This window comes from Euprymna scolopes, chromosome 19 (genome assembly GCF_053919585.1).
Source record: "Euprymna scolopes isolate OS-2025 chromosome 19, ASM5391958v1, whole genome shotgun sequence".
Lineage (NCBI taxonomy): Eukaryota > Metazoa > Mollusca > Cephalopoda > Sepiida > Sepiolidae > Euprymna > Euprymna scolopes.
In genome coordinates, this window is record NC_136500.1 from 138,211,963 (window position 1) to 138,236,881 (window position 24,919).

Here is a 24,919-nt window from a genome sequence, read left to right on the forward strand (position 1 = left end):
CATTATAACGTTTTTAATATAAGTATAACGTTGTTAAAACAGTTATATTATTAAAACGTTATACTGATATTAATAACGTTATACTAATTACTGATATTAAAAACGTTATACTTATTCATAATGATATTTAAAACGTTGTACTTATATTAAATAAGTTATACTTATATTAAAAACGTTATACTGATATCAAATATTTATATTAAAAACATTATACATATATTAAAATGTTATACTGATATAAAAACGTTATACATACATTAAAATCATTATACTAATATTAAACACGTTATACTGATATTAAAAAACGTTAAAAATGTTATACTTATATCACAAAAGTTATACTGATATAAATAACGTTATACTGATATTAAAAACGTGATACTGGTATTAAAAACGTTATACTTCTATTCAAAACGTTATAAATATATTAAAAACGTTATACTGATATTCAAAACTTACTGATATTAAAAACATTACGTTATACTTGTATTAAAAACAATACACTGATTAATATCATTAAAACGTTTTTAATATAAGTATAACTTTTTTAAATATCATTATAACTTTATAACTTTTTAAATATCAGTATAATTTTATACTTATAAACTTTTTACTTTATAACTTTTTACTCTAATAACATTATACTGATATTAAAAATGTTATACTGATATTAAATACGTTATACTGATAATAAAAACGTTATACGTTATATATGAATTAACGTTATTAAAAACGTTATAGTGATATTAAAAACGTTATACTTACATTTAAAACGTTATAATTGAATTAAAAACATTATATATTATACTTATTCATACTGATATCAAAACGTTGTACTTATACTAAATATGTTATACTTATATTAAAAATTTTATACTGATATTAAAAACGTTATATTTATATTAAAAAAAAATTCTTATATTAAAAACGTTATACTAATATTCAAAACGTTATACTTATATATAAAACTTCATACATATATTAACATAATAATACTCATATTAAAAAAAATGATACTGATATTATAACGTTATACTGATAGTAATAGCGTAACAATTATATCAAAAATGTTATACTGATTAAAAACGTTACTGATTAAAAACGTTACTGATTAAAAACGTTATACTGATATTAAAAACGTTATACTTATTTCAAAGTTATACTTATATTAAAAACGTTATACTTATATTAAAAACGTTTTACTTGTATTAAAAATGTTATACTTATATTAAAAACGTTATACTTATGTTAAAAAACGTTATACGTATATTAAATAAGTTATACTGATATTAAAAAACGTTATACTGATATTAAAAACGTAATACATATATTACAATGTGTATACTTATATTAAAAATGTTATAATTTTATTATTGATATAAAAATTGATAGAAAAAATGTTGTACTCATTAAAAACATTATACTCATATTAAAAACGTTATACTGATATTAAAAACTTATACTGATATTAAAACGTTATTCTTATATTAAATAAGTCATGCTGATATTGAAAACGTTATACTGATATTAAAAACGCTATACTATTATTAAAAACAAAATACTTATATTAAAATTATTATACTTATATTAAAAACGTTATACTAATATCATAAACGTAATACTTAGATTAAATATGTTATACTTATATTAAAAGAGTTATACTAATATAAAAACGTTATACTTATATTAAAAACATCATAGTTATATTTAAAAAATTATACTTATTAAAAACGTTATGCTAATATTTAAACTTTATTACTTATATTAAACACGCTATACTTATATTTAAAAAGTTATACTTATATTAAAAACGTTATATGTATATTAAATACGTTATACATATATTAAAAACGTTATACTGATATTAAAAACGTTATACGTATATTAAAAACGTTATACGGATTTTAAAAACTTATAAGCGATATTAAAAACGTTATACTAATATTTAAAACGTTATACTTATATTAAAAACAATATACTGAAATTAATAACATTATAGTCAAAAAATAACTTATACTTATATTAAAAACGTTATACTTATATTAAAAACGTTATACTTATATTAAAAACGTTATACTTATATTAAAAACGTTATATTGATAATGAAAACGTTATACATATATTAAAATCATTATATTTATATTAAAAACATTATACCGATATTAAAAACGTTATACTGATATTAAAAACGGTGTACTGATATTTGAAATTTTATACTAATATTAAAAATGTTATACTATGTTAAAAACGTTGTGCTTATATTATATAAGCTATACTGATATTAAAAATGTTATACTGATATTAAAAACATTATACTGATATTAAAAACGTTATACTTATATTTATAACATTATACTTATATTTAAAACCATATCTGAACTCATACTTTTATACAGTATATATTAAAAATAAGTAACAAGTACAGTGCAGTATATAATACACATGTATATAATTAGATAACATTCTAAATAAAATCGTAAGGTGGGATAACTGCCGTAACCATTGTCGTGAAGAACATCGTATTCTAAATCGAAACCTTAAAAAACGTATCTCGGGCCACCGTATCGCGGGGCTCTATTGTACTTATTTTCTCGTTAAGTACAAGTGGGCTGAACGACAAATTTGAAAGAAAAAAACACAACAATGTATCTGCCTTCAGCCTCTATCTCAGCCTCGATACAGGTCCGTAACTGGGAGTATGCTTTTCCACAATCGTCGGCGGAGCTCGTTGAATATTCGGCGGATGGCGGCGATCAAGCTGGCGTTGGTGTTGTGGGAGATCATGCTGGTGATGTTCTGGACATATGACCAAAGGAAATAGTTCAGTGGGTTAAGGTCGGAAAAGGAGGGGGTAGTGAGAGAAAGGTACAAATCGTAGTACTCCTTCTGAAGTCAAGCCTGGTTCTTTTTGGATTGTGGGTCGGCGCCGAGTCCTGCTGCCTCACCCGGGGTTTGCCAACGGCCAGCTGATTACACCAGGGAATAATAACACTCTTCAGCACATGCAGGTACACTTTGTTGACTTTCAAGCCGACTTCGAAGATGTGAGATAGCATGGTGTGGCCCTCACTTGAAATCATACTAAAGACTATAAGCGTGACCAGAAACTCCGTTGAGCTGTGCTATCAAGCATTGAATCGTCCAGATTTGCATTTTGAGGATGCTGGCAATGGTCCTGTTGTCATAACTGTGAACATTGTGTCACTTTCAAGCATGATAGAAGGCTCCTATCTCTGTTGGGATTTGTACAAAACTGGCCAAATAGTAGATGGTCAGCTAAAAAAAAACGGTTTTCATCAAACGGAAATGGAATCATGTGGTCTTTTCCATGGCGACAATTTTATCGTTCCATCTTGTAAAAAATTTACTGCTGATAACGAATTTCCACATGTTCCACATTTCAATTGTCAGCTTTTCTATTGCTTTATTAAGTTTCAATTGTATTGCCAACAGTTATTAGCCATTTTCGTGATGTGAACGCAATATATTCGGTGACATTTACAACTGAAATAATTATTTAACCGTCGCGCTTAAATATATTGGCATCATTCAACTAAAATATTCTTTCGTTATTTTGTCAGGTGAAGCATTGCCTCTTCCGCTCCCTCTCGGTAAATATATTTTAATTTTATTTAAACTATTCTTTACAAATTGCGTTTAATTATTTTGAGGAAGAATTACCAATTTACTTGAATATTCAACTGTAAAATTTACAAACTGTAAAATGTACAAACTGTATAAAATTTTCTTGGTTTAAATTGATTCGTATAATAATATAAACTTTACTTATTCAAGTTCCATTTATTACTGAGAAAATTATCCGGATTATTAGACACCGATCTTCAGGTAACGTGGTAAAAAAAAATTGACACGGGTTTTTATTTTCAGTTAAAAGGAAAGGCATTTATTACCAGTCGTGTCCACACCAAGCCGCATGACAAGTATTTTCAAAGCCAGCGATAATATAGTTACATTCCGACTCTTCCGTTCGAGGTCAATTATGTTTTTTTTTAATCAGTAGTTATAACCAGCTGATATAGCTGTAATTTTTTACACAGTAAATGATCGTTTGATAATTTTGTAAAAATTCGGAGGATAAATGAGTCATACATCTTGTTAAAAAGTTCCCGTCATCAGTTCTTTTTTTACAAGGTAGTCACCACTTATCAAGTCCCGGAAGCCACTCGGCGATAAGGGTCATTACGTGTTCAGTACGTTAGCATTGGAGATTTGACAAAGTGTCTTACTTAAGGGGGCGGTTCATCAAGAATTTGTTTAGATTGGACTTGAAGACATCCAGATTGTAGTCAGGTGGGAAACAGGCAACCGGAACAGAGTTCCACAGGCGTGCACTTCTAAGAAAGAAGCTTTGTTCATGGAACCTACGTTTGGATTTTGGCACAGATAAAGAGTGGGGAAAATTTTTGACAGTGGTTTCAGCTAGACGAGTGTTTTTCGTGAAAGATTGGCGATGGGGGACCAGAGAGTTGTTATATTTATTTTAATATCAGGAATTAATTAAAATAAATGTTTAAATGAATATGCAAATTAGCTAGATATTTTGCAGATGAATGCAATTTCACGACTCATATATAACAAAGTTGTATTTTCTTTTTAATAAAAAAAAAGGATTTTAATATGAATATCAATACACAAAAAACAAACAAATTTATAGGAATATAGATTATGTCAATAATAACTAATAATATCGTAAAGTAATATTTCATTACATAATATTAAAAAATTCAGTAGCTTTTCTATGTCATAATAACATATACGACAGTTTTAACAACGTAATGTCTTTTCAGGTTCGCCCACGTGGATCAAATTGTCATCAGAATATCAAAATATTTGTTTTGTTTTATAGTAAAACCAGATTGTTCCTGCTCAGCATCCGGTGATCCTCATTATCGTACATTTGATGGACAGATGATCCATTTCATGGGAATTTGCAAATATACATTGGCTACAAACACAACGGGAGCACCCCATTTCTTTGCTGTTGAAGTTAAGAATGAACATCGTGGAAACACGCGCGTATCTTATACCCGAATGGTCGATGTCAAACTGAATGGTGTTACAATTAGACTTTTACCACGAAATAAAGTACTCGTAAGTAGTAACTATTTATTCAATGGTTTATAAAAGAATAACAATCTTCGGGCCAGGATCACAGTGTAGTATCTCTTTTGATGTAGTTCATCTTTATGTACTCGATTACTGGAGGAGAAATCTTTCATGACTGAGACAATTAGACTTTTGCCACGAAATAAAGTACTCGTAAGTAATAAATATTTAATCAATGGTTTATAAAAGAATCACAATATGGATTAGGGCAAATAGAATGCGTTGGAATATAAATATATACTAGCTGGCAGCCCGGCTTTGCCTGGACGTACAATACGCTTAAATATGAAATTTTAACTTATCCAGATTGCATATGTATTATTATAGAATTAATTCTCTATTGATTATTATATATTACGAGAAATAATTTGCCCGGTAAACTAATTTGCAAAATAAAATTTAAAAATAATAATGATAATGTCGTTCGTCAAATTCCGTCTGTGTTTTTTTACAATATAACGTCAGCTGATATTTGGGCTTGACGATGAATGCCCTGGAAATGCCACTTCTGATTAATATTTAGCTTTCAAATATGCAAATGAAGAAATGATTTGCGTCGAGTTTAAATGGTGTATCTTCCTTTAGTTTAAATTCAATACTTTATAAAAGAATAACAAGATTGGATTGGTGTAAATAGAAAATGTTGATGGATAAGACTGTATGAAAATTATGTTTAATATAATAAATTTTATCACATATTTAATATAATCTATATAAAATAGTTTTCTATATATTTAGCAAATGGAAATAAAAATATGTAACTGGCCAATGTTGTACAATACATAATCGATATATTTTACTTATCGTTGTAGGTGAATGGTATGCAAAGGTCATTACCCATCAACAGCGATTTGGGATATGCCATCACATATTCTCGTGGTTGGGTTACAGTTTCAACAGAATGGGGTCTCCGTGTTCAGTTTGACGGGAAACATCGAGTCTCAGTGAAAGTTCCTGGTACGTTTTCTAACAAGTTGACCGGAATCTGTGGAAATTGCAACAGGAAGAAAGACGACTACCGAACGAAAGAAGGGGAAGACGTGTCGAAAAATCGCAACAGATTTTCGTTAATTGGAAACAGTTTTAAGGTGAAAGACGACAGCGACAAACCACAAACAAAGTAAGTCAAATCGTTTGTTTTTCGTTTCCTTTTTAAGTTATCATATTTGATTCATACAATCAAAACAATTTTACATATAACCTAAGCAACGAAATGTATGAGTGTAGTATTGGGAATCCCAGCTTAAATGCTATATAGGTAGTTTCTAGAAATAGTAACTTATGTAAGTATATTGTCGATTCCAATAAGCGAGTTTAGGGGGGTCACAAAAGGCTGGGGTTGATAGGCGTCAAACTCAAGTCACCTTTTGTCAACCTAGATAGAATGCACCGGAAATTAGGGGTGACGTGCACCGAAAGTTAGGGGTGAATTGTGGTTGTATGTTTCCGGTTGGGACCACGTGGACTGAAAGTTGGTCTTGGGCAGCAGAGAATGTAGACGGGAAATAATAAAATAATTGAAGCTTCAAATCCATCTTGTGTTATCAATGCGTCTGTCTGCTGCAGTGACCACTCCCCACGAGATGGCAGGCCAGCGTCCAAGAAGATATCCGCTGGACAAGGCAAGCAGGTATGTACAATTATGTATTTGTACGTACACGTCGAGACCTTTCAAGGCAAGAACTAAGAGCATACACACACCCACATAAGTAAGAACGTTGATAAGAACACAGACACTTTAAAAGTACCCTTAAAAGATAAAGCAATCGTAAAAAGGATAGTAACAAGAAAACGTAAAAGAGAATGGCAACAGGAACGTTTTATACTAGAAGTAAATAAATAAATAAGAAAGACGCAAAACCAATTCGGTAACATAAGTATAACAATAGTCAAATAGTTTGTTTTTCGTTTTTATTCACATTTGTCATTTTGTTTAAATATTAAAGTTAACATATTTAATTTATACAATTTGGCCGATGGACATCCTTTAAAACTAAAGTCCCTCTCTCTTTATCAATGAACAGAAAGCTTAATTGTAAATAAACTTATACTTTGAAATTCGTCTCTGTGTTGATTTTGAGAATAGCGAGAAAAGAATCGTCAGACACTGCTGATGCAATTCTCTATCTATATAAGAGCCAGGTACGTCCAAGGATGGAATACTGTTGCCACATCTGGGCAGGAGCTGCTAGAAAGGACTTGTCCTGCCTTGACAGAGTACAAAATAGACTTCGTGGCCTCGTAGGAGATGTTCTTTTCTCTTCGCTGCAACCTCTATCTCACAGAAGAGATGTTGCGAGTTTGTCTCTGCTTTATCGTTATTTTCATGGAAAGTGTTCGATTGAGCTTCAATTTATGCCCCCCCTCGCCAAACTTTCACAAGAAACACTCGCCTAGCTGAAAACGCTATCAATAATTCCCCCCACTCTTTATCTGTGCCTAAACCTAAATGTAGATTCCATGAACACAGCTTCTTTCTTAGAACTGCACGCCTGTGGAATTGTCTTCCGTTTTCCTGCTTTCCGGCTGACTACAATATGGCTATCTTCAAGTCTAACGTAAATAAGTTATTGATGAACCATTCCACTTGTTAAAAAATTTACCGTATTTCCATTAGTAACGAGTATTTTATTGTCCAACTGACTACTGTACACTTTTAACCCTTATCCCCGAGTGGTCTCTGGACTTTGATAAGTGGTTATGCCTATGTAAAAAAAAATAAAATGATATGGTAATTTATAATATGCAATCGTTTCTCTTTATGGTAATAACTTGTATATATTTTTGTTTTATTCAGATGTGACGTAAGCGACGTCAACATGAAATGCCCGGCATCACAAACAAAAAGATGTGACGTCATCATGCATGCTACTTTCACTGCATGCAGGAGAAAGCTCGGTCCGATCCGTGTGAAAGAGTACATTGAATCTTGCAAAATTGACACGTGTATGTATCAAGGAAACAAAGAAAATATCAACAACGTTTTTTGCGAATCAATTGAAGGATTTGTGCGCGAATGTGAGGAATTAGGAGTTGCTGTTAATTGGAGAAGAGTTTCGAAATGTGGTATGTGTTTTTTTGTAAATAATTATTATTCTTTTTAATATAAATACTTTTTCGAAATGTGGTATGTGTTTTTTTGTTTTTTAGCTATTTATTAATCTTTTTAATTTAAAACTTGTCTCGAAATGTGGTATGTGTTTTTTGTAAACTGATTATTAATGTTTTTAATATAAAACTTTTTATAAATGCGGTATGTGCTTTTTTTTAATAATTATTAATGCTTTTAGTACAAAACTTTTTATAAATGTGGTATTTTTTTTACTAATCATTAATACAAAACTTTTTTTCGAAATGTAGTGTTTTTATTTTAACTAATCATTAATGTTTTTAATACAAAACGTTTTAGAAATGTGATATATTTGTTTTACTAAGTGTTATATTCTTGTTATAAAACTTGTTTGGGAAAAAGACAATTGTTTTTTATATATATTGGGAAAATTTCAATTGATATAATTAAATCTTTTCCATAAAACATAAGAAGGCGTTTATAATGAATATTATATGCTATTCAATGATTATGTATTTTTTGTTTTAGTTTTAATTAACGGAAAAAATGTAATTCACATAATTTAATACTTAATCCTAGTAAAAATTTCAATGTCTTTTCGAGATAGATTTTAATTGTCAGTGCAATATTCTGGAAATAAATAAAACTAATATATTTCCTCTATTTAATCATTTAAATTATAGTAATTTAATTTTTTTATAAAAATAAATATTGCCATTTTTCTTGTGATAAGAATTATTTTTAGATGAATATATTTCGAATAAAGTAAAGTTTTTATTGACGGGATAACCTACATGTTTTTTCAACCAAAAATACAGTTCTTAAAAAAAGGTGTGTGTGTGTGTGTGTGTGTATGTGTGTGTGTGTGTGTGTGTGTGCATATTGAGTGTTTTATATCGATTAATTTCATCAACAGAAATAAAATGTAAAAATGCATAACAACGATCGGATGATTTATAAATCTAATAATAAAATTATAACTCATTAAAACAAACTGCATATTTTCACATTTTTTACTTATATTTTCAGCTTTGAAATGTGAATCGAATAAAGTTTATCAATTCAACGCATTTGAATGCCAACCTAGTTGCTCCAACCGGAAGCCAAAATGTGCAGCTCGTGGAGAAGGATGTGTTTGTAAGAAAGGATTCATTCTTAGCGGTGATGAATGTGTTCACGTTTCAAAATGTGGTTGTCAACATAAAGGAAACTACTTGCGCGTAAGTAATTTCTTGCAGATTAAAAATATATAAGTCCAAATGAGCATTATTTGTTATATTCGGGATAATACACTTGCATGTAAGTGATTGATTTCATCTTAAATTGCATGAATACAAACAAGTTTAAATGATTTTAATTGTAACGATCATCGATTTGTGAACACAGATATTTTATAATTCTTTAATGTTTGTTTGAGAAATGCGATTGGATATGAGTTTGATAGGATTATGATTATTGTAAATATGCGTCATCCGTATCACGTTATTAAACAATTGTAATTGAATTCACAGTTTTAATTTTCTTTCATATATATATATATATATATATATATATATATATATATATACCCGTTCACGATAAAGCTAGAACCCAGAATTAGATAGAAAATCGGCAATTACATCGACAACACCAGACCCAAAGTGGGTTTCGATGTACTGCATCTCATCAGTGACGTGCTCCGACATAGGCGCGAACCCAGGTCGTCGCACGCATGAAGTGTGCAATACTGACAACCTAACCATATGGGCCACGGCGCAATCGATTTGCTATGCCTCGATTTAAATTCTTATATTTTATCCAGTTCTACATTCTATGATGTTATAAGCAACGCGTCCTATACAACTAAGATAGTTACTGCTAAGATAGTTATATATATATATATATATATATATATATATATATATATATATATATATATATATATATATTCACGTTATTATCACGTTGTTTAGAAATATTTCTTTGAATTTATGATTAATCTTTTAAAGTTTTCCTCTTCGATTTCTTTCATGACAGCTTAACGAAGTTTTTACTGATTCAAAATGTCAATCGAAAATAACTTGCCAACTCAACGGTAAAGTGAAGGCGGAAAAGATGAAACCATGTGGAGCCAATAGTGAATGCGGTCTTCTCGATGGAGTTTCTGGTTGTCAATGTAAACGGGGATTTCGTCGCCATGGCGAGAAGTGTGTTTCAAACGGTAATCTGTTTTTATTTATTATTTTTATTTTCCTTCTGCTTCCTGTTGTTTTAATTATGTGATTTCGTAAACATAATCTAAGACACATTCTGTATTTAAACTTTGTAAAATTTTACATATGTATGGTTTTAGGCAAATAAATGCTATAGGAATGTTACGTTATAAAACAACGCTTCATTTACACAGATATAGACATCGATAATATAGCAAAACAATTAATAATAAACTGAAAATAGAGAAAACATTATTGAGTGCTAGTGAGAGAATTTTGAATTGGTTGACTTGCCGAGGGTAGGTCGGTGGGGAAGAAAGGAGTGCTGGTAGCTGTGACTAACACGGCCGGTGGTCCGTTAATCAAATAACCTGAGTGCCTATTCCTTACAAGTTAAATAGACATTCCAGTCACGCGTGAATCTCGTTGACTGAGAGTTGGAGTATATAAAAGGGGTGGCCGCTCTACTGTTGTGGTAGTAGTTGTTGTAGTCTTTTAGACAAGTTGCACTTCGACCATCGTTACCCATTTGTTACTTTTACAAGGAAAGACTGCTTGTAAGTAACGTCGACATTTCGTTGCAAGACTTAAACCGTCTTTTCTTCCCCCCCCCCCTACTCGTCGGTATGCTAATTCCGACACTAGGGCATCGTACGAACCGGAAGTTAGTAATTGTGCATTTTACTAACCGGAAATCAGTAATTATGCATATTACGAACCAGAATTCTCGTAAATGTCTGCTCGCGCTCGAGCAGCATCTGAAAATGCGGCACTGTTTAAAACACTGGGACACACGTTCAAATTATTATTGTTTTTGTTAAATTAAATTCAATTGTTACAATATTTTTGTTTTATTAAATGGTTAGACGAAAGTACAGATTAGTTGCGAAGCACCCTCTTTTCTCCATGGTTAGAAAGGGTTTATAAATAACGTTATTTCAACGCGGTAACAGTATATGTCATTGTTGGTTTAGCCATACCGGACACTTATGAAAAATCTCGTTTCTAATATGTAAAATAAACACCCAGTTCATGCACTGCACCAGTACCGATGATTTCAATTTAATTCATTCTTTTTTTTCTTTTTTTTTTTTTTTTAGATATCCAGCAAATAAAAGTGCCAGGTAAACAGCGCCTTCTTTCATTCAACTTATTCCGCAGAAATAAAATCTAATCTTATTTTAAATATTAACCCATGTTATATTTTAATGCATTCAAAATACAATATAAAGTAAATTGTTTTCTATTACTACAAGATATTTGACGCACTTTTCTTATCTTAATTAATCAACTCATACTGCACTAGCAAAATACGTTATCGTGTCACACTTCTACAAGTATTATCCAATCTACAAGTATTATTCAACTAAAAATCAAGACAATCGCGTACATTTAAGCAGTAAAGGCCATTTTAAATATCTATATCTCTATAAAAGTGAGAATGCGTGCGTGAGGACAATTCTCAACCTATATACTCCACGAATTGTTTATCTATAGACTGTAAATTATGTATATAGGATAGTCAGACATGTGCAAAACGTTTTAATCGATTTTCCTCCGGAGAAAAGTGACTGATAAGAAGTCAAAATTTAAAAAACTGATACTTGGAGATGATCGGTTTTTTATTTGTATGTCAGCTGTTTCACGAAGTTTGAAAAACACTTCGTAAAGATCCTGACAATCTGCTCTAATGGTTTTCGTGCTTGACGCAAGGACCCGTGTCGCAGTGGGAAAAATTAATCGTAAAAGTGATATTCTCCTGAAGGTTGAAGATTCATTCCTCAGCGTGGGCGACCGAAATATACATCTGCGAATTACATAGGACCTCTGTCCAGTCATGGCTGACAGAACAAGAGCATGCTACCACCGTGAAGTAAATAAAAGGTTCCGCTCGAAATTCCGTCCAAATTCCCGAGTTTTACAGAAACATTCCCGAGTTCGACAAGATACACCTGAAGAAGGTCGGAGGTTATATCGACCGAAACATTGTAAAAATCACACTCAAGATGAGAACAGTAGTCCGTTGAATAATAATACATATAACCAATCCTCATCTCAAAATTTCAGAAACGTCTTATATGCTACAGTATTGAGCTCTTAGGCACACCTGCATTAATATCATGTTATAAAGGATATGGCTTAACATCAGTTTGTTATATATCCGCCATGGCCGGTCTTCCAATATATATAATATATAATATATAATATATAATTTAATAAAATATATAATTTCTAAAATCAATATTTGTAACTGTCTCGATATATACACTTGGTAGCTAAATAAAACACGCACAGCTGGGTTATACATTTTTTATTTATTTCCAATAACAGTCTTTCCGATTTTAATAGGGCATGGTGTGACATCAGTGAAGGCGCGTGATGGAGGTGGGGGTGGTTTTACCAGATTATCCTCCGTCTGTGACCAAACTCTGAGTCTGTTCGCTTTTTCTTGTGTCGATTTATATAAACATTATTTCATTTGAGAATGTTTAATATTTCGCATTAGCCATTGTTCTAAATCTTTGACCGATAATCTCTCACATATTTCTGGTCCAATTATGCATTTCAACAGACAATAGAAGAGGCCTCGCATTCCTCAAATGGAATTAATTTGCGTGTGTGCAACCCATTCACCGCCAGCATATCCACAAGTTCACCTGACCATTTAATCCTATTACAGTATATTTATAAGTTTACAATAACTCCTGACATAATACGATTTCATTCAGTGATTTACTGAAATTATAATTTTGATATTGATTAATATGATGAAAAAAAAAGTTTCATGATCAATCTTTCATGTGTAGTTAGTAATTAAATTACTATTTATCTATCCACCAATATTTCACCAGTAATACCTCTCATAGTGCCACAGTAAATTTGGTAAGAAAAGAAACACTTACAAATGCACGTGTCAATATTAAATTTATTTAGAATATTCCTATCTGTTTCTTATATATATATATATATATATATATATATATAGTAAGTTATAAAATATGTATGACGATTAAGCTACACAGAATATTCCGCGTTTCATCCACGCTATGATTCATCAGGCTTGTGCATCATTGAACACTGTTGAAGTAAATACTTAAAGTTTACGCATAAATCTATACTTTTGTATATTAATTCATGTGATTAAATGAAGCAGTCATACATATATATATATATATATATATATATATATATATATATATATATATATATATTTATATATATATTACATTTTCACCCCAAACAAAGCACATTGCCACTTTGTTGTAGGGGACTACTATCAGGGACATAGGCATCAGGGTTACTGTGTAGGGAGTTTAGCAGCAAGATGTCGGTTCACGTTGCACTTGAAATTCTGCATGTCAGTACAGTTGGGGGAGCAGGGGCCGGAAGGGAATTCTAAAGTCTAGCTGTCCTGGGGGAGAAACTACTGGAGTAGAAAGCTCTCTTACATTTAGGGATCTCTACTGTGAAGGGGTGGGATTTAGCTGCTTGTTCGGTTTGTCTGGGTATTTACGTCGATGGGGTACAATATATATATACATATATATATACATATATATATGTATATATATATATGTATATGTATATATATATGCAGAGTGTCCCAATAAAATGTATACACTCTTTAAATGACGATAAAACACACATTTACTATAAGTAAGAAAAGTTTCATGCATCAAAATAATGTGAACAAATATAGAAATCAGCTAATTATCGAAAGTGTTTAAATTATTGGCCATTGTGGTCCATGAACAGCTAAAAACGTTCACTGATTGAATCGAAAACGTTCCTAATCAGTTCAATTAGTATGTTGACACATCTTCTTTCAATGGTTGCTTTCAACTCATTCATTGTAGCTCGTTTTGTGAACCCTGTGTTTTACATACCCCTTCCCCCTCCACAAAAAAGAGGAGGGCGTCAAATTCAGTGAGCGTGGATAGCACTCGATAATTCTCTTCGTCCTACCTATGTGTTTCGCAGGTGACAATCAAGATATGCTCTTACGTCATCCTACTTGCAGTGACATTCCTTATTCCTAAGTATCTCTTGGTCACGTGGCATAGCGCATTCATGTAGCAAGTTGAGATAATTTAAAGAGTGTATACATTTTATTGGGACACCCTATATACACAAACAGCAATGAAAAAAAGTGTCGTCCTAAATAAAGTAACATTACAGATTTATTTTAAAACTTTTATCGAAAACATCAATTCAAGTTACTTAATTATGTAGAAGAGCTAACATATGTTGAATGCAGTCGCCTTCAGCTTTAATCACTTCCTCGATATAGGTTTGGAAATGGAAGCATGCTTATTCCTCAAGCGCCTAGGGGAGCTCGGCGAATACTCGGCAGATGGCGGCGACTAGCCTGGCTTTAGTGTTGTGGGAGATCATGTTGGTGATGTTCTCGACGTTTGACCAAACGAAGCAGTCCAGCTGGTTCAGACCGGAGAGAAGAGGAGCCAGTGAGAGAAGGGTAAAATCTCGTAGCACTCCTCGTAAAATCTCGTAGCACTCCTCGTAAAATCTCGTAGCACTCCTTCTGAAAACAAGCGTGAGTCTCTTTGGATTGTGGGCCGGCACCGAGTCATTTTGCCACATTCAGGGTCTACCACGGGATCACCATACACTTCAGCACATCAAGGTACACTTTAATGTTGACTTTCCAGCCGACTTCGACGATGTGAGGTGACAGGATGTGGCCTTTACTTGAGCCCATACCAAAGACCTTAAGCGTGGCCGAAAACTTCGTTGAGCTGTGCCCTTAAGCGTTAAACAGTCCCAATTTACATTTTGAGGGTGCTAGTAATGGTCATGTTTACATAACTTGAGTCGGTCGAGAGCCTAAGTTGTACAGCTGAACATCTCCGATCTCGCTCATTGAACACAGTGTCACTTTCAGAAATGGTAGAAGGCTCGTATCGCTCTTGGGATTTGTACACAACTGGCTTACTAGTAGATGGTCTGCAACAAAAAAAAAAAACGGTTTTCATCCAACAGAAATGGAATCATGTCGTCTTGTCTAGGGCGACAAATTTATCATTCAATCTTGTAGGTAGAAATTTAATTACTATTTACCTTATCAACTAATACCACACCAGTGATATATCTCCTGTTGGATTACTGAAGTTAAGCAACGTTGAACCTGGTCAGTACTAAATGGGTGACCATTTGGGACTTTCATGTGCTCTATGTGCTCTCCGCTTATCTCGGCATTGTTTCCAGTCGTCCAGGACTTCTCTTTGTCACTGGACTCAAACAATGCCGTTTTAGGAGAGATATGGTTGGAACTGCGCAACCCTTGCGCCACAATTTCACGCCGAACATTCACAGAATGCCAAGCAGCAATAAATAACTTATGAAAGATACCGTTGGAGAATTTCCACAGGTCCCAATAATAATAATAATAATAATAATAAGAAGAAGAAGAAGAAGAAGAAGAAGAAGAAGAAGAATAAAGACGATCATACTCAGCATTTTTGTATTTTATTTTGTTTAATTAAGGACGTACTTTTGAGAGAAATTAACCACTCTATACATATAAAATAATGAGACTATTTCACAAGTTTTTTTTGTAGAAAAATTGTACTACTACTACTACTACTACTACTGATGCTGCTACTGCTACTACTACTGATAATAATAATAATAATGGCCGCTTCTAGCTATAAATCAATGGTAAGCGGTTGTTGCGTTAATGCAAATTCATTTGCAAATGTTATCGAAAGAGTGCACTGGAAATCGGGGGGAGGGGGGCTTGTCACTCAGCTTCCAGGAACACCACAGGCTGTTTTCAAGGAAAGATCTTTGATGACCTGTGTAAAAGCTCGTTTATATATATATATATATATATATATATATATATATATATACATATACAGGACAATTTGTAGCGTATATTTCTATGATGCGATAATTAATTTTAAACTTTTCATGGAAATTTTTTTATATTTTTTTCTATCAAATACTAAATCTGTTTTTCAGGTTTAATTGGATGTTACAAAGATAAAATTCGGCGTGCAATGACTTTTAAACAAAATGTGGCATCCACCGGAGAATGTATTAAGATTTGCAAGAAAGGTGGACTTTCAACAGCCGGTGTACAGGTACGTCATAGTAAGAAGTACATTTCATAAACTGAAGTGGTATACTAGCATATATTACGATATTAAAAATTAACAAACAACACTTTTTTTACTAATAAATAGGTAACAAAACATATTGTGCTTATTTAAGAATTTTATTTGTTTAATCATGTTCTTTTTTTGCAAAAACAAATTACCGTTTTCCCGTCGGTCCTTGACTGATTGGCATCTACGAAAAGACCTTGCAAACCGACTGCCGGTCTGACACCGTTTTCGATTGTAAATCATTTATATCCCGTAAGTAATAGAAGAATGTATTAAGATTTGCAAGGAAAGCGATCTTCTAACAGTAAGAATTATATTTAAATCATTGAAGTTCTGTCCATGTTAAAATATATCAATCCATCTATAAAAGTAAACGTGTCTGTGTGTGTACATTTCCCTACGCAATAACTCTGTCAATTTTATGGCTACAGACTCAAACTTTGATATACAGGGTACTGAGATTTGGGAAAATCTTTGTGATCGGTTTTCGGCCAGAAATTTCGCTGTTAAGGGGTCAAAGTTAAACGATTTGTCCTTTGAGAATTCTACCTAACCCCTCCGACAATTTTGGGTCTAAACACTTGAAATTTTAGATATAGGTTCCTTGGACATGGATCTAACTTAATAACTTAATTTGAGCCCAAAACAATAAATGTTAAGGGGCCATAATAGGGGTCAAAGTTAAAAAAATTGACCGCTTTTTTTTGTTTTTGCTCAACATACATCTCCAAACACCTGGGCAACGCTGGGCTTAAATGCTAGTATTTCAATATTTGAAATTAATAAACAACTATTTTCTTTTACTAATATACAAGCAATAAATTAATTTACACTTATTTAATTTTTTGTCAATGATCTTTCGTACAAATAAAACATACTAATTAAACCTATTCCGTCGATCCTTGAATGATTGATCTCGGCAGAAAGAATGCCAAACTGTCCGCTAAACTGACGCTGTGCTTTTTTGTAAACAGAAAATTACGTAAATGGCAGGTAACTCACTAATAAATTAGTAACAATATAATTTAATCGTAGTTAACAATTTTCTTTCACACAAATAAAACGTATTAATTGAAGTTTTTCCGTCGATCCTCGAACAAGTTAGCTTCGACAGAGGTGGCGGCAAATGACGTGACGGCCTGGCGGTGTTTCCCCTGTAAAACCCACAAATAACATCTAGTTTCTGACTTATGTCGATATTAGTCACTCGTCAGTGACAGAACCGGCAACAAAGCCTAGATAAACAACAGCGTCAGCAGAGAATATGTCGGTTTCCTTGCATTTCTTTCTTTGCATTCAAAAGTGGTGGACGCGAGTGGAACGAGACCCCTCACTAAGTGTAAGTTTTTGAACAACCTGCAACTGTTAATCATTATCGTGAATTGAATTGGATTTACGAGCTAATCTTCGTCTACATCATCGTGGAAGCGCCTTGAGCCTGCTCTTGGTTTGCCGAGCCAACAAGTTCAATAAACCTTCTTGATACTTGATTATTCGTTGGGAACAAAATCACATTTAATAATTCACTGGTATTTGCTGCGTTTTATTATATTTTCTTTTCTTTTACTGATATTATTTTGCAAAAATCTATTAATCTAAATGAGGATTAAATCGACGGATTTAAAATTTATATTTAAGCAGTATTCGTTCCTTTAGACATGTTTCATGAAATAATATAGGCAGGTCATGTCTACATATTTTTTATTGGGTTCTTTTATAATTTACTTATTAGTTTTCTGGTTTCTGATAAGAACTGGCTGATGTAGCTGTCACATACGCCTAAAGATACTATGGCAGCTCCATCAGCTAGTTCTTGCCTAAAGCAAGAAAATTAATGATAACAATAGCAAGGATTAAAATCCAAATATGTACATAGAAATTGTATATATTATTTAATGAAGCATGCACCAAGGAAAGAATTCTGCTTAAATATCATATCATATATATATATATATATATATATATATATATATATATATATATATATATATATATATATGAGCAAACAGTTAATGAAATATGGTAAAAACACTTTGAAATGAGTTAAAAACATATTTAATCTGAAAAGGAAACACTAGATAAATGGATATTTTAACATATTTCATTAACTGTTTGCTCATATTATAAGCTCTATTTCCTATTTGGTATTATCCAGCTTTTATATCTAGCTGAGATAATTTTATAAATATTAATTCTTTAATATTTATAATTTACTTAGATCATTTTGGTAAATTCAATTGTAATTTTCATTTTATATATATATATATATATATATATATATATATAAGCTGAATGTGTGTGTGTCTGGTCACGAATAGGCTCCTATATGATTGACTATTTTAAAGAACTGATTACATACAATGATAGAAGATGTATCAGTACACAGGAATGGGTATGTTTGATCTGGTATAATAAAATTGTGGAGTCTGCGTTCGCGCCAGGCCTCCATACAATGGAAATAGGCACAAACTTTAATAAAGACTTTTAATATCTATCTGCGTAAGTATACTTTGATAATTATGTTTCAGTTTGAAGAAATATGTTATAATAAAATTATGGGGTGTTCGTTCGCGCCTGACCTCCATAGAATGGAAATATGTCACAAAGTTTAACAAGGTTTTTTAATATAGATCCACAAAATATTGTGATAAGTGTTTCAGTGTGACAGGTATGGTATAATAAATTATGGGGTTTATCTATTTTATTTTTACTTTCAGGATATTTTGCTTTGGTGTTGATACCCCCAAATTCGAAGCTATCTCTTTACAACCCTTCCTTTTCATAACCTATCATACTTTCATCCATTTTCTGTAGGCTGTTTTTGAACCCAGTCAACGACGGGTACTTTTGCTAGTATATATATATATATATATATATATATATATATATATATATATATATATATATATATAATGTTAAAAGTCCACGTATGCTTCTAGGATAGTGATTTAAAGGTTATGAGGGGTTTTTGAAGCATGAAAAACGATGTTACTTTTTGTATTTAATATTTTTATTGTTATTTTTTATATTTCAAGCGGACCTCCGCTCTTAGTCACAAAAAGTATTTTTTTGCTTTCGATACTTTTTTTGTGACCGAGAGCGGAGGTCCGCTTGAAATAAAAAAAAAATAACAATAAAAATATTAAATACAAAAAGTAACATCGTTTTTCATGCTTCAAAAAAAAACCCCATAACCTTTTAATCACTATATATATATATATATATATATATATATATATATATATATATATATAAGTAAATATTTAACAATAACTAACCAAATTAAAGGCATGTTGTCTTTCAGAAATGTTCTTAGACTCATATTTTTATTGAAATGATTATTTATTTTTACTTTCAGGATATTTTGCTTTGGTGTTGATACCCCCAAATTCGAAGCTATCTCTCTACAACCCTTCCTTTTCATAACCTATCATACTTTCATCCATTTTCTGTAGGCTGTTTTTGAACCCAGTCAATGACGGGTACTTTTGCTAGCATATATATATATATATATATATATATATAATGCTAAAAGTCCACGTATGCTTCTATATAAGTAAATATTTAACAATAACTAACCAAATTAAAGGCATGTTCTTAGACTCATATTTTTATTGAAATGATTATTTCTATTTCTGATTTCATTTTATATTCAGTATGGAAAACAATGTTTTTGCGGAGGAAATTATAAGAAATATGGCCCGGCTAAAAACTGTAACATGAAATGCAAGTCTGGTGAGATTTGCGGTGGATTCTTCGCTTTATCTGTTTACGAAGTTGGTGAGTGGTTTTCCTTTTATTTTCCCAGATAAATGTTAACGTGTATTTAGGTATGTAACCAATTCATCTATGGAAACTCAAATCGCTCGATTTCATTTCATAAAAACAAACAAAAAAAAACAAATATGCTTATTATTACAGGATATTTAAGTTATGAAAAAAAATTATTACAGGATATTTAAGTTATGAAAAAAATTATTACAGGATATTTAAGTTATGAAAAAAAATTATTACAGGATATTTAAGTTATGAAAAAAAATTATTACAGGATATTTAAGTTATGAAAAAAAATTATTACAGGATATTTAAGTTATGAAAAAAAATCTTTATATATTTAAATAATTCATAATTCAGGAAAAAACTATTTTAATAATTAAAATGCTTATTTTCCCGAAAATAGAAACTTCGCAGTACAGAACTAGTAAATATTAGAAAACATTACAAAATCGTATATTCAAGAAAGTTGATAGTTAATTATACTTTCTGGCATATTGTAAACTAGCATGGGGGCCCGGCGATGCTCGGTCATTTGGAGGTGTGTGTTGAGCAAAAGAAAAAAAAGTGGTAATAGGCAGGCAAGATTGAACCCGTACCGCGAAGGAGAAGAACGTGAAAAAAATAAGTGGCGTTTTTGCCGTTGCGTCCATCACCAAACCGCAAGTGGCGAAGGTTTAAATTAAGGCTAGTCAATCGAAAAGAGGGGATGACTTTCGAAAATATCGGCGAAAAAAGAGACACCTCTCTGTAGAAAAGTGTCCAGTTGAGGTTGAAGAAATTAATGTTTTAAGCCAATTTTTTTATATTTGTCGTCTGAAGAGTTGAGCTTTAAAACGATATCAATCACGTTAAAATTCGTCTCCTCTGTCAAAATTTTTAGTCAGACATACCTACCTACCAATATACATACATACATACATACATACATACATACATACACTGATATTTTCGAAATTCTTCCCCTCTTTTCGATTGACTAGCCTTAATTAAAACCTTAGCCACTTTCGGTTTGGCGATGGACGCAACAGCAAAAACGTCACATTTTTTTAAGTTATTTTCCTCCTTTGCGTTACGGGTTCGAGCCTGCCTGACTACTACATCTTTTGTTTTGTTTTTTTGTTTTTCTTTTTTTGCTTAATACACACCTCCAAATATACGGGCAACGCCGACCACCCATGCTAATCATTAAAACACAAGCAAAATCTAATTTGGAAAAAGCACTGTGCCTGTCAGTCTGTCAGTCTGTCTGTAGGCCTGTCTGTATGTCTATCTGCCTGTTTCCATATTTTCAAACCGCATCTCCTCCGAAGCTGAAAGCCGTAGAGCGGTGCTAAGAGCATCAAATGATTAGATTTTTACGGACCGTTTTTTTATAGGTCGCTAGCCGGTTAAAATAGTTTTTAAGGGGTCAAAAAAAGGTTCAAAATTAAAAAAAAATCGTTATACATTTTGTCTATTTATCTTAGTTTATTTTTAATCAGTTAATATGCGGGTCACCTTCGTACAATGATAACGTCACCAGCTTTGAATGCTACAGTTTTGCTCCCGGTTTCGATTCTAGCTAATGGAACCCAACTACTGTTTTTTAATGTTGAAATCCCGACTCTGTTATAATATATACGAAATCTGGACAAATTAAAATATCATATTTAAGCGTATTTTACGACCGGGCAAAGCCGGGCGTCCCCTCCCCACTAGTGCTATATAATAAAAGATCGTATTTTCATTTTAAATCTATTAACGATATTGATACAAAAGAATTGTTTAAAAGGTTGCCAACACGTTCGGAATTTCTTACAAACGTTATGAATATGGCGCGCTCTTTTATAAGGTGTTTTAAGATTTTATCCTACAATGTATTACCCGTCGAAAATATATAGTTCGTTCTTAAAATCATTTGTGTAAAAGTTTCTTTAAAAGATTCGGCATCTGGACCATTCTGGTCTCGGACATGGCCATACCATATTTGATATTAGTTTGAATAGAATTAATATAAATAATTTTTAATATTAGAATTTTAATATTTTATAACGAAACTAGCGAAAGGCGCCTGGCGTTACCCTGTCGTAAAATACGCTTAAATATATTTTTTATGTAGATTTCGTATTTATTATTATTAAAGCTGTGACAACAGCATATTCTTTTCATTGTTTTGACGCTTGAGTATATATCCGTTATTAGCTTATATGTTGTAATATAGACTGATGTGATTCTCGGTTGATTGAATGTGTCTTACTGTGTATTATATATATATATATATATATATATATATATATATATATATATATATATATATATATGTGTATATATATACATACTTAACAATCAAAAGAATGAAAAGAATATTCTGTTCTCACAACCCTAATTATAATACAGCCAGTCGAATATTATATTGTAGCTAATACATATCGTATATTTCGGCATATATGGCGACCGTCAGCTAAGAGGTACAAAACTGGAGCAAATTTTCATAAATTTATCATACAGGGTGACCCCCCCCCCCAAAAAAAAAGGCCCCAAATCTAATTAGTCCCCTTTTCTTAGTGTTTTGTCTGAATGAAATGAAACTTTGGTCATAACTAGTTTATTATATTCAAAACATCACATCAAAAACACTAGGGTCTTTGGGTTTTTTTCCTCCGTTCTACAGCATATGTTCTAGATGGCCTCCATTTAGCTTTTGTTTTTTTTGGGGGGGGTCACCCTGTATACCGGTTGTATAAGACGACTGCTAAATCACGAAACCATATTTGTTTAGCCTAGGCTAGAGATTGCAACACCCGGTATCTTATGAAATATTGTTTTTTAAAAGATGATGTTTTAAGTTTAAGGGTGATCTTATATGTCGAAACATGTGGTAGTACCGATTTCAAAAAGTTTTTTAAAAATACTTGGGTGTCATCAACTAGAATCGAAACAGAAACATTTAGCGCTCTAGCTGCGTTCCCTACCGCTTGAGCTATCGTCAGATAGAAGGTTTTGTTTAATTAAACCATTTGAAGTCATGAATGAATTTGCGCATACGTAAAATTAATTGAAATATGTCGGCAAGTTGAAATGAGCATTTTGCATTTCATTTGCCGACATATTTCTGTATGTGTTCTTAATACATCCCAACACATATTTTATTTGTCATCCTTGGTGTATGATAATTATTACCTGTTAATTTCAGTGTTATGTGAACAATAGTTTAAGAATTAATTGATTAAATATTTTTTATACACACACACGCACACACATAATGGCTTCTGATATCCACGGGGTGGTTGCTATTTTATGCCATAATCACAGATGTACTATTGTAAACATAATGGCTTCTCGTGTTCACCATGTTGATCGAATTGTTATCAAATTATTCACATTTTCTTTTACAGGAGAACCAGATTGTTACTGCTCAGCATCCGGTGATCCTCATTATCGTACATTTGATGGGCAGATGATCCATTTCATGGGAATTTGCAAATATACATTAGCTACAAACACGACGGGGGCACCCCATTTCTTTGCTGTTGAAGTTAAGAATGAACATCGTGGAAACACGCGCGTATCTTATACCCGAATGGTCGATGTCAAACTGAATGGTGTTACAATTAGACTTTTACCACGAAATAAAGTACTCGTAAGTAGTAACTATTTATTCAATGGTTTATAAAAGAATAACAATCTTCGAGCCAAGATCACAGTGTAGTATATGTTTTGATGTACTTCATCTTTTTGTACTCGATTACTGGAGGAGAAATCTTTCATGACTGAGACAATTAGACTTTTACCACGAAATAAACTACTCGTAAGTAATAACTATTTATTCAATGGTTTATAAAAGAATAAAAATCTTTCATGACTGAGACAATTAGACTTTTACCACGAAATAAACTACTCGTAAGTAATAACTATTTATTCAATGGTTTATAAAAGAATAAAAATCTTTCATGACTGAGACAATTAGACTTTTACCACGAAATAAACTACTCGTAAGTAATAACTATTTATTGGAGTGTTCAAACAAAAAAGCGATATGGATTGGCGTAAATAGAAACTGTTGATGTATAAAATTCATGTCTGTCTCTTCGACTATTGCGCGTCATCAATGATTCAACATTTAAGCTTATTTTATTATAATTAAAAATAGAATTGGTTATTTGTAAAATACACCTTCATTTATGTATTGCATATCTTTTTACAGTTATTTTACCCTAAACCTGGCACATAACCACTTAGTAGTGAGGGCTACCATATTAGGAAGTTGGGCAGCGGAATATCTGTTTGCATTACACTTGAATTTAAGCATGTTAGTACAGTAAGGATAACAGAGGTCCGGGAAGAAATTTCCAACTGCTTAAAAGCTAATCGACTAGAAGGCTTTACTGCATCTCACCCCTATACTGTATGGGTGGGATTTTGCTGCTTGTGGTGCTAGGGGGTACTAGTGCGTTGAGTTCCTCAGAACACGTGTGATTGAAATACGTGTAAAACAGGCACAAGAAACTCTATCTGGTCGATGGGACAGAGGTTGGTGTTTTTAATGGATATTTTAAAGTTTTCTTCCCTGGCTGTCTTCAAAATGGATTACATCATAGATAAAAACAACATTGATTTAGATATAAAATTGCTGTAATGTTCAA

General features: G+C 32.0%; 1 protein-coding gene across 1 annotated transcript in view; it reads left to right on the plus strand.

The window, feature by feature from the left end:
* LOC145239994 (IgGFc-binding protein-like) overlaps window positions 1-24,919 on the plus strand; it is a 266,786-nt gene that overhangs the window by 67,437 nt on the left and 174,430 nt on the right. Inside the window, exons 14-23 of the mRNA XM_080103577.1 lie at window positions 3,582-3,611; window positions 4,868-5,112; window positions 5,940-6,247; window positions 7,925-8,193; window positions 9,227-9,417; window positions 10,214-10,397; window positions 11,490-11,513; window positions 16,375-16,496; window positions 20,177-20,300; window positions 23,672-23,916. Coding sequence (XP_079959703.1) covers window positions 3,582-3,611; window positions 4,868-5,112; window positions 5,940-6,247; window positions 7,925-8,193; window positions 9,227-9,417; window positions 10,214-10,397; window positions 11,490-11,513; window positions 16,375-16,496; window positions 20,177-20,300; window positions 23,672-23,916 — 1,742 coding nt within the window. The remainder of the gene's footprint in view (window positions 1-3,581; window positions 3,612-4,867; window positions 5,113-5,939; window positions 6,248-7,924; window positions 8,194-9,226; window positions 9,418-10,213; window positions 10,398-11,489; window positions 11,514-16,374; window positions 16,497-20,176; window positions 20,301-23,671; window positions 23,917-24,919) is intronic.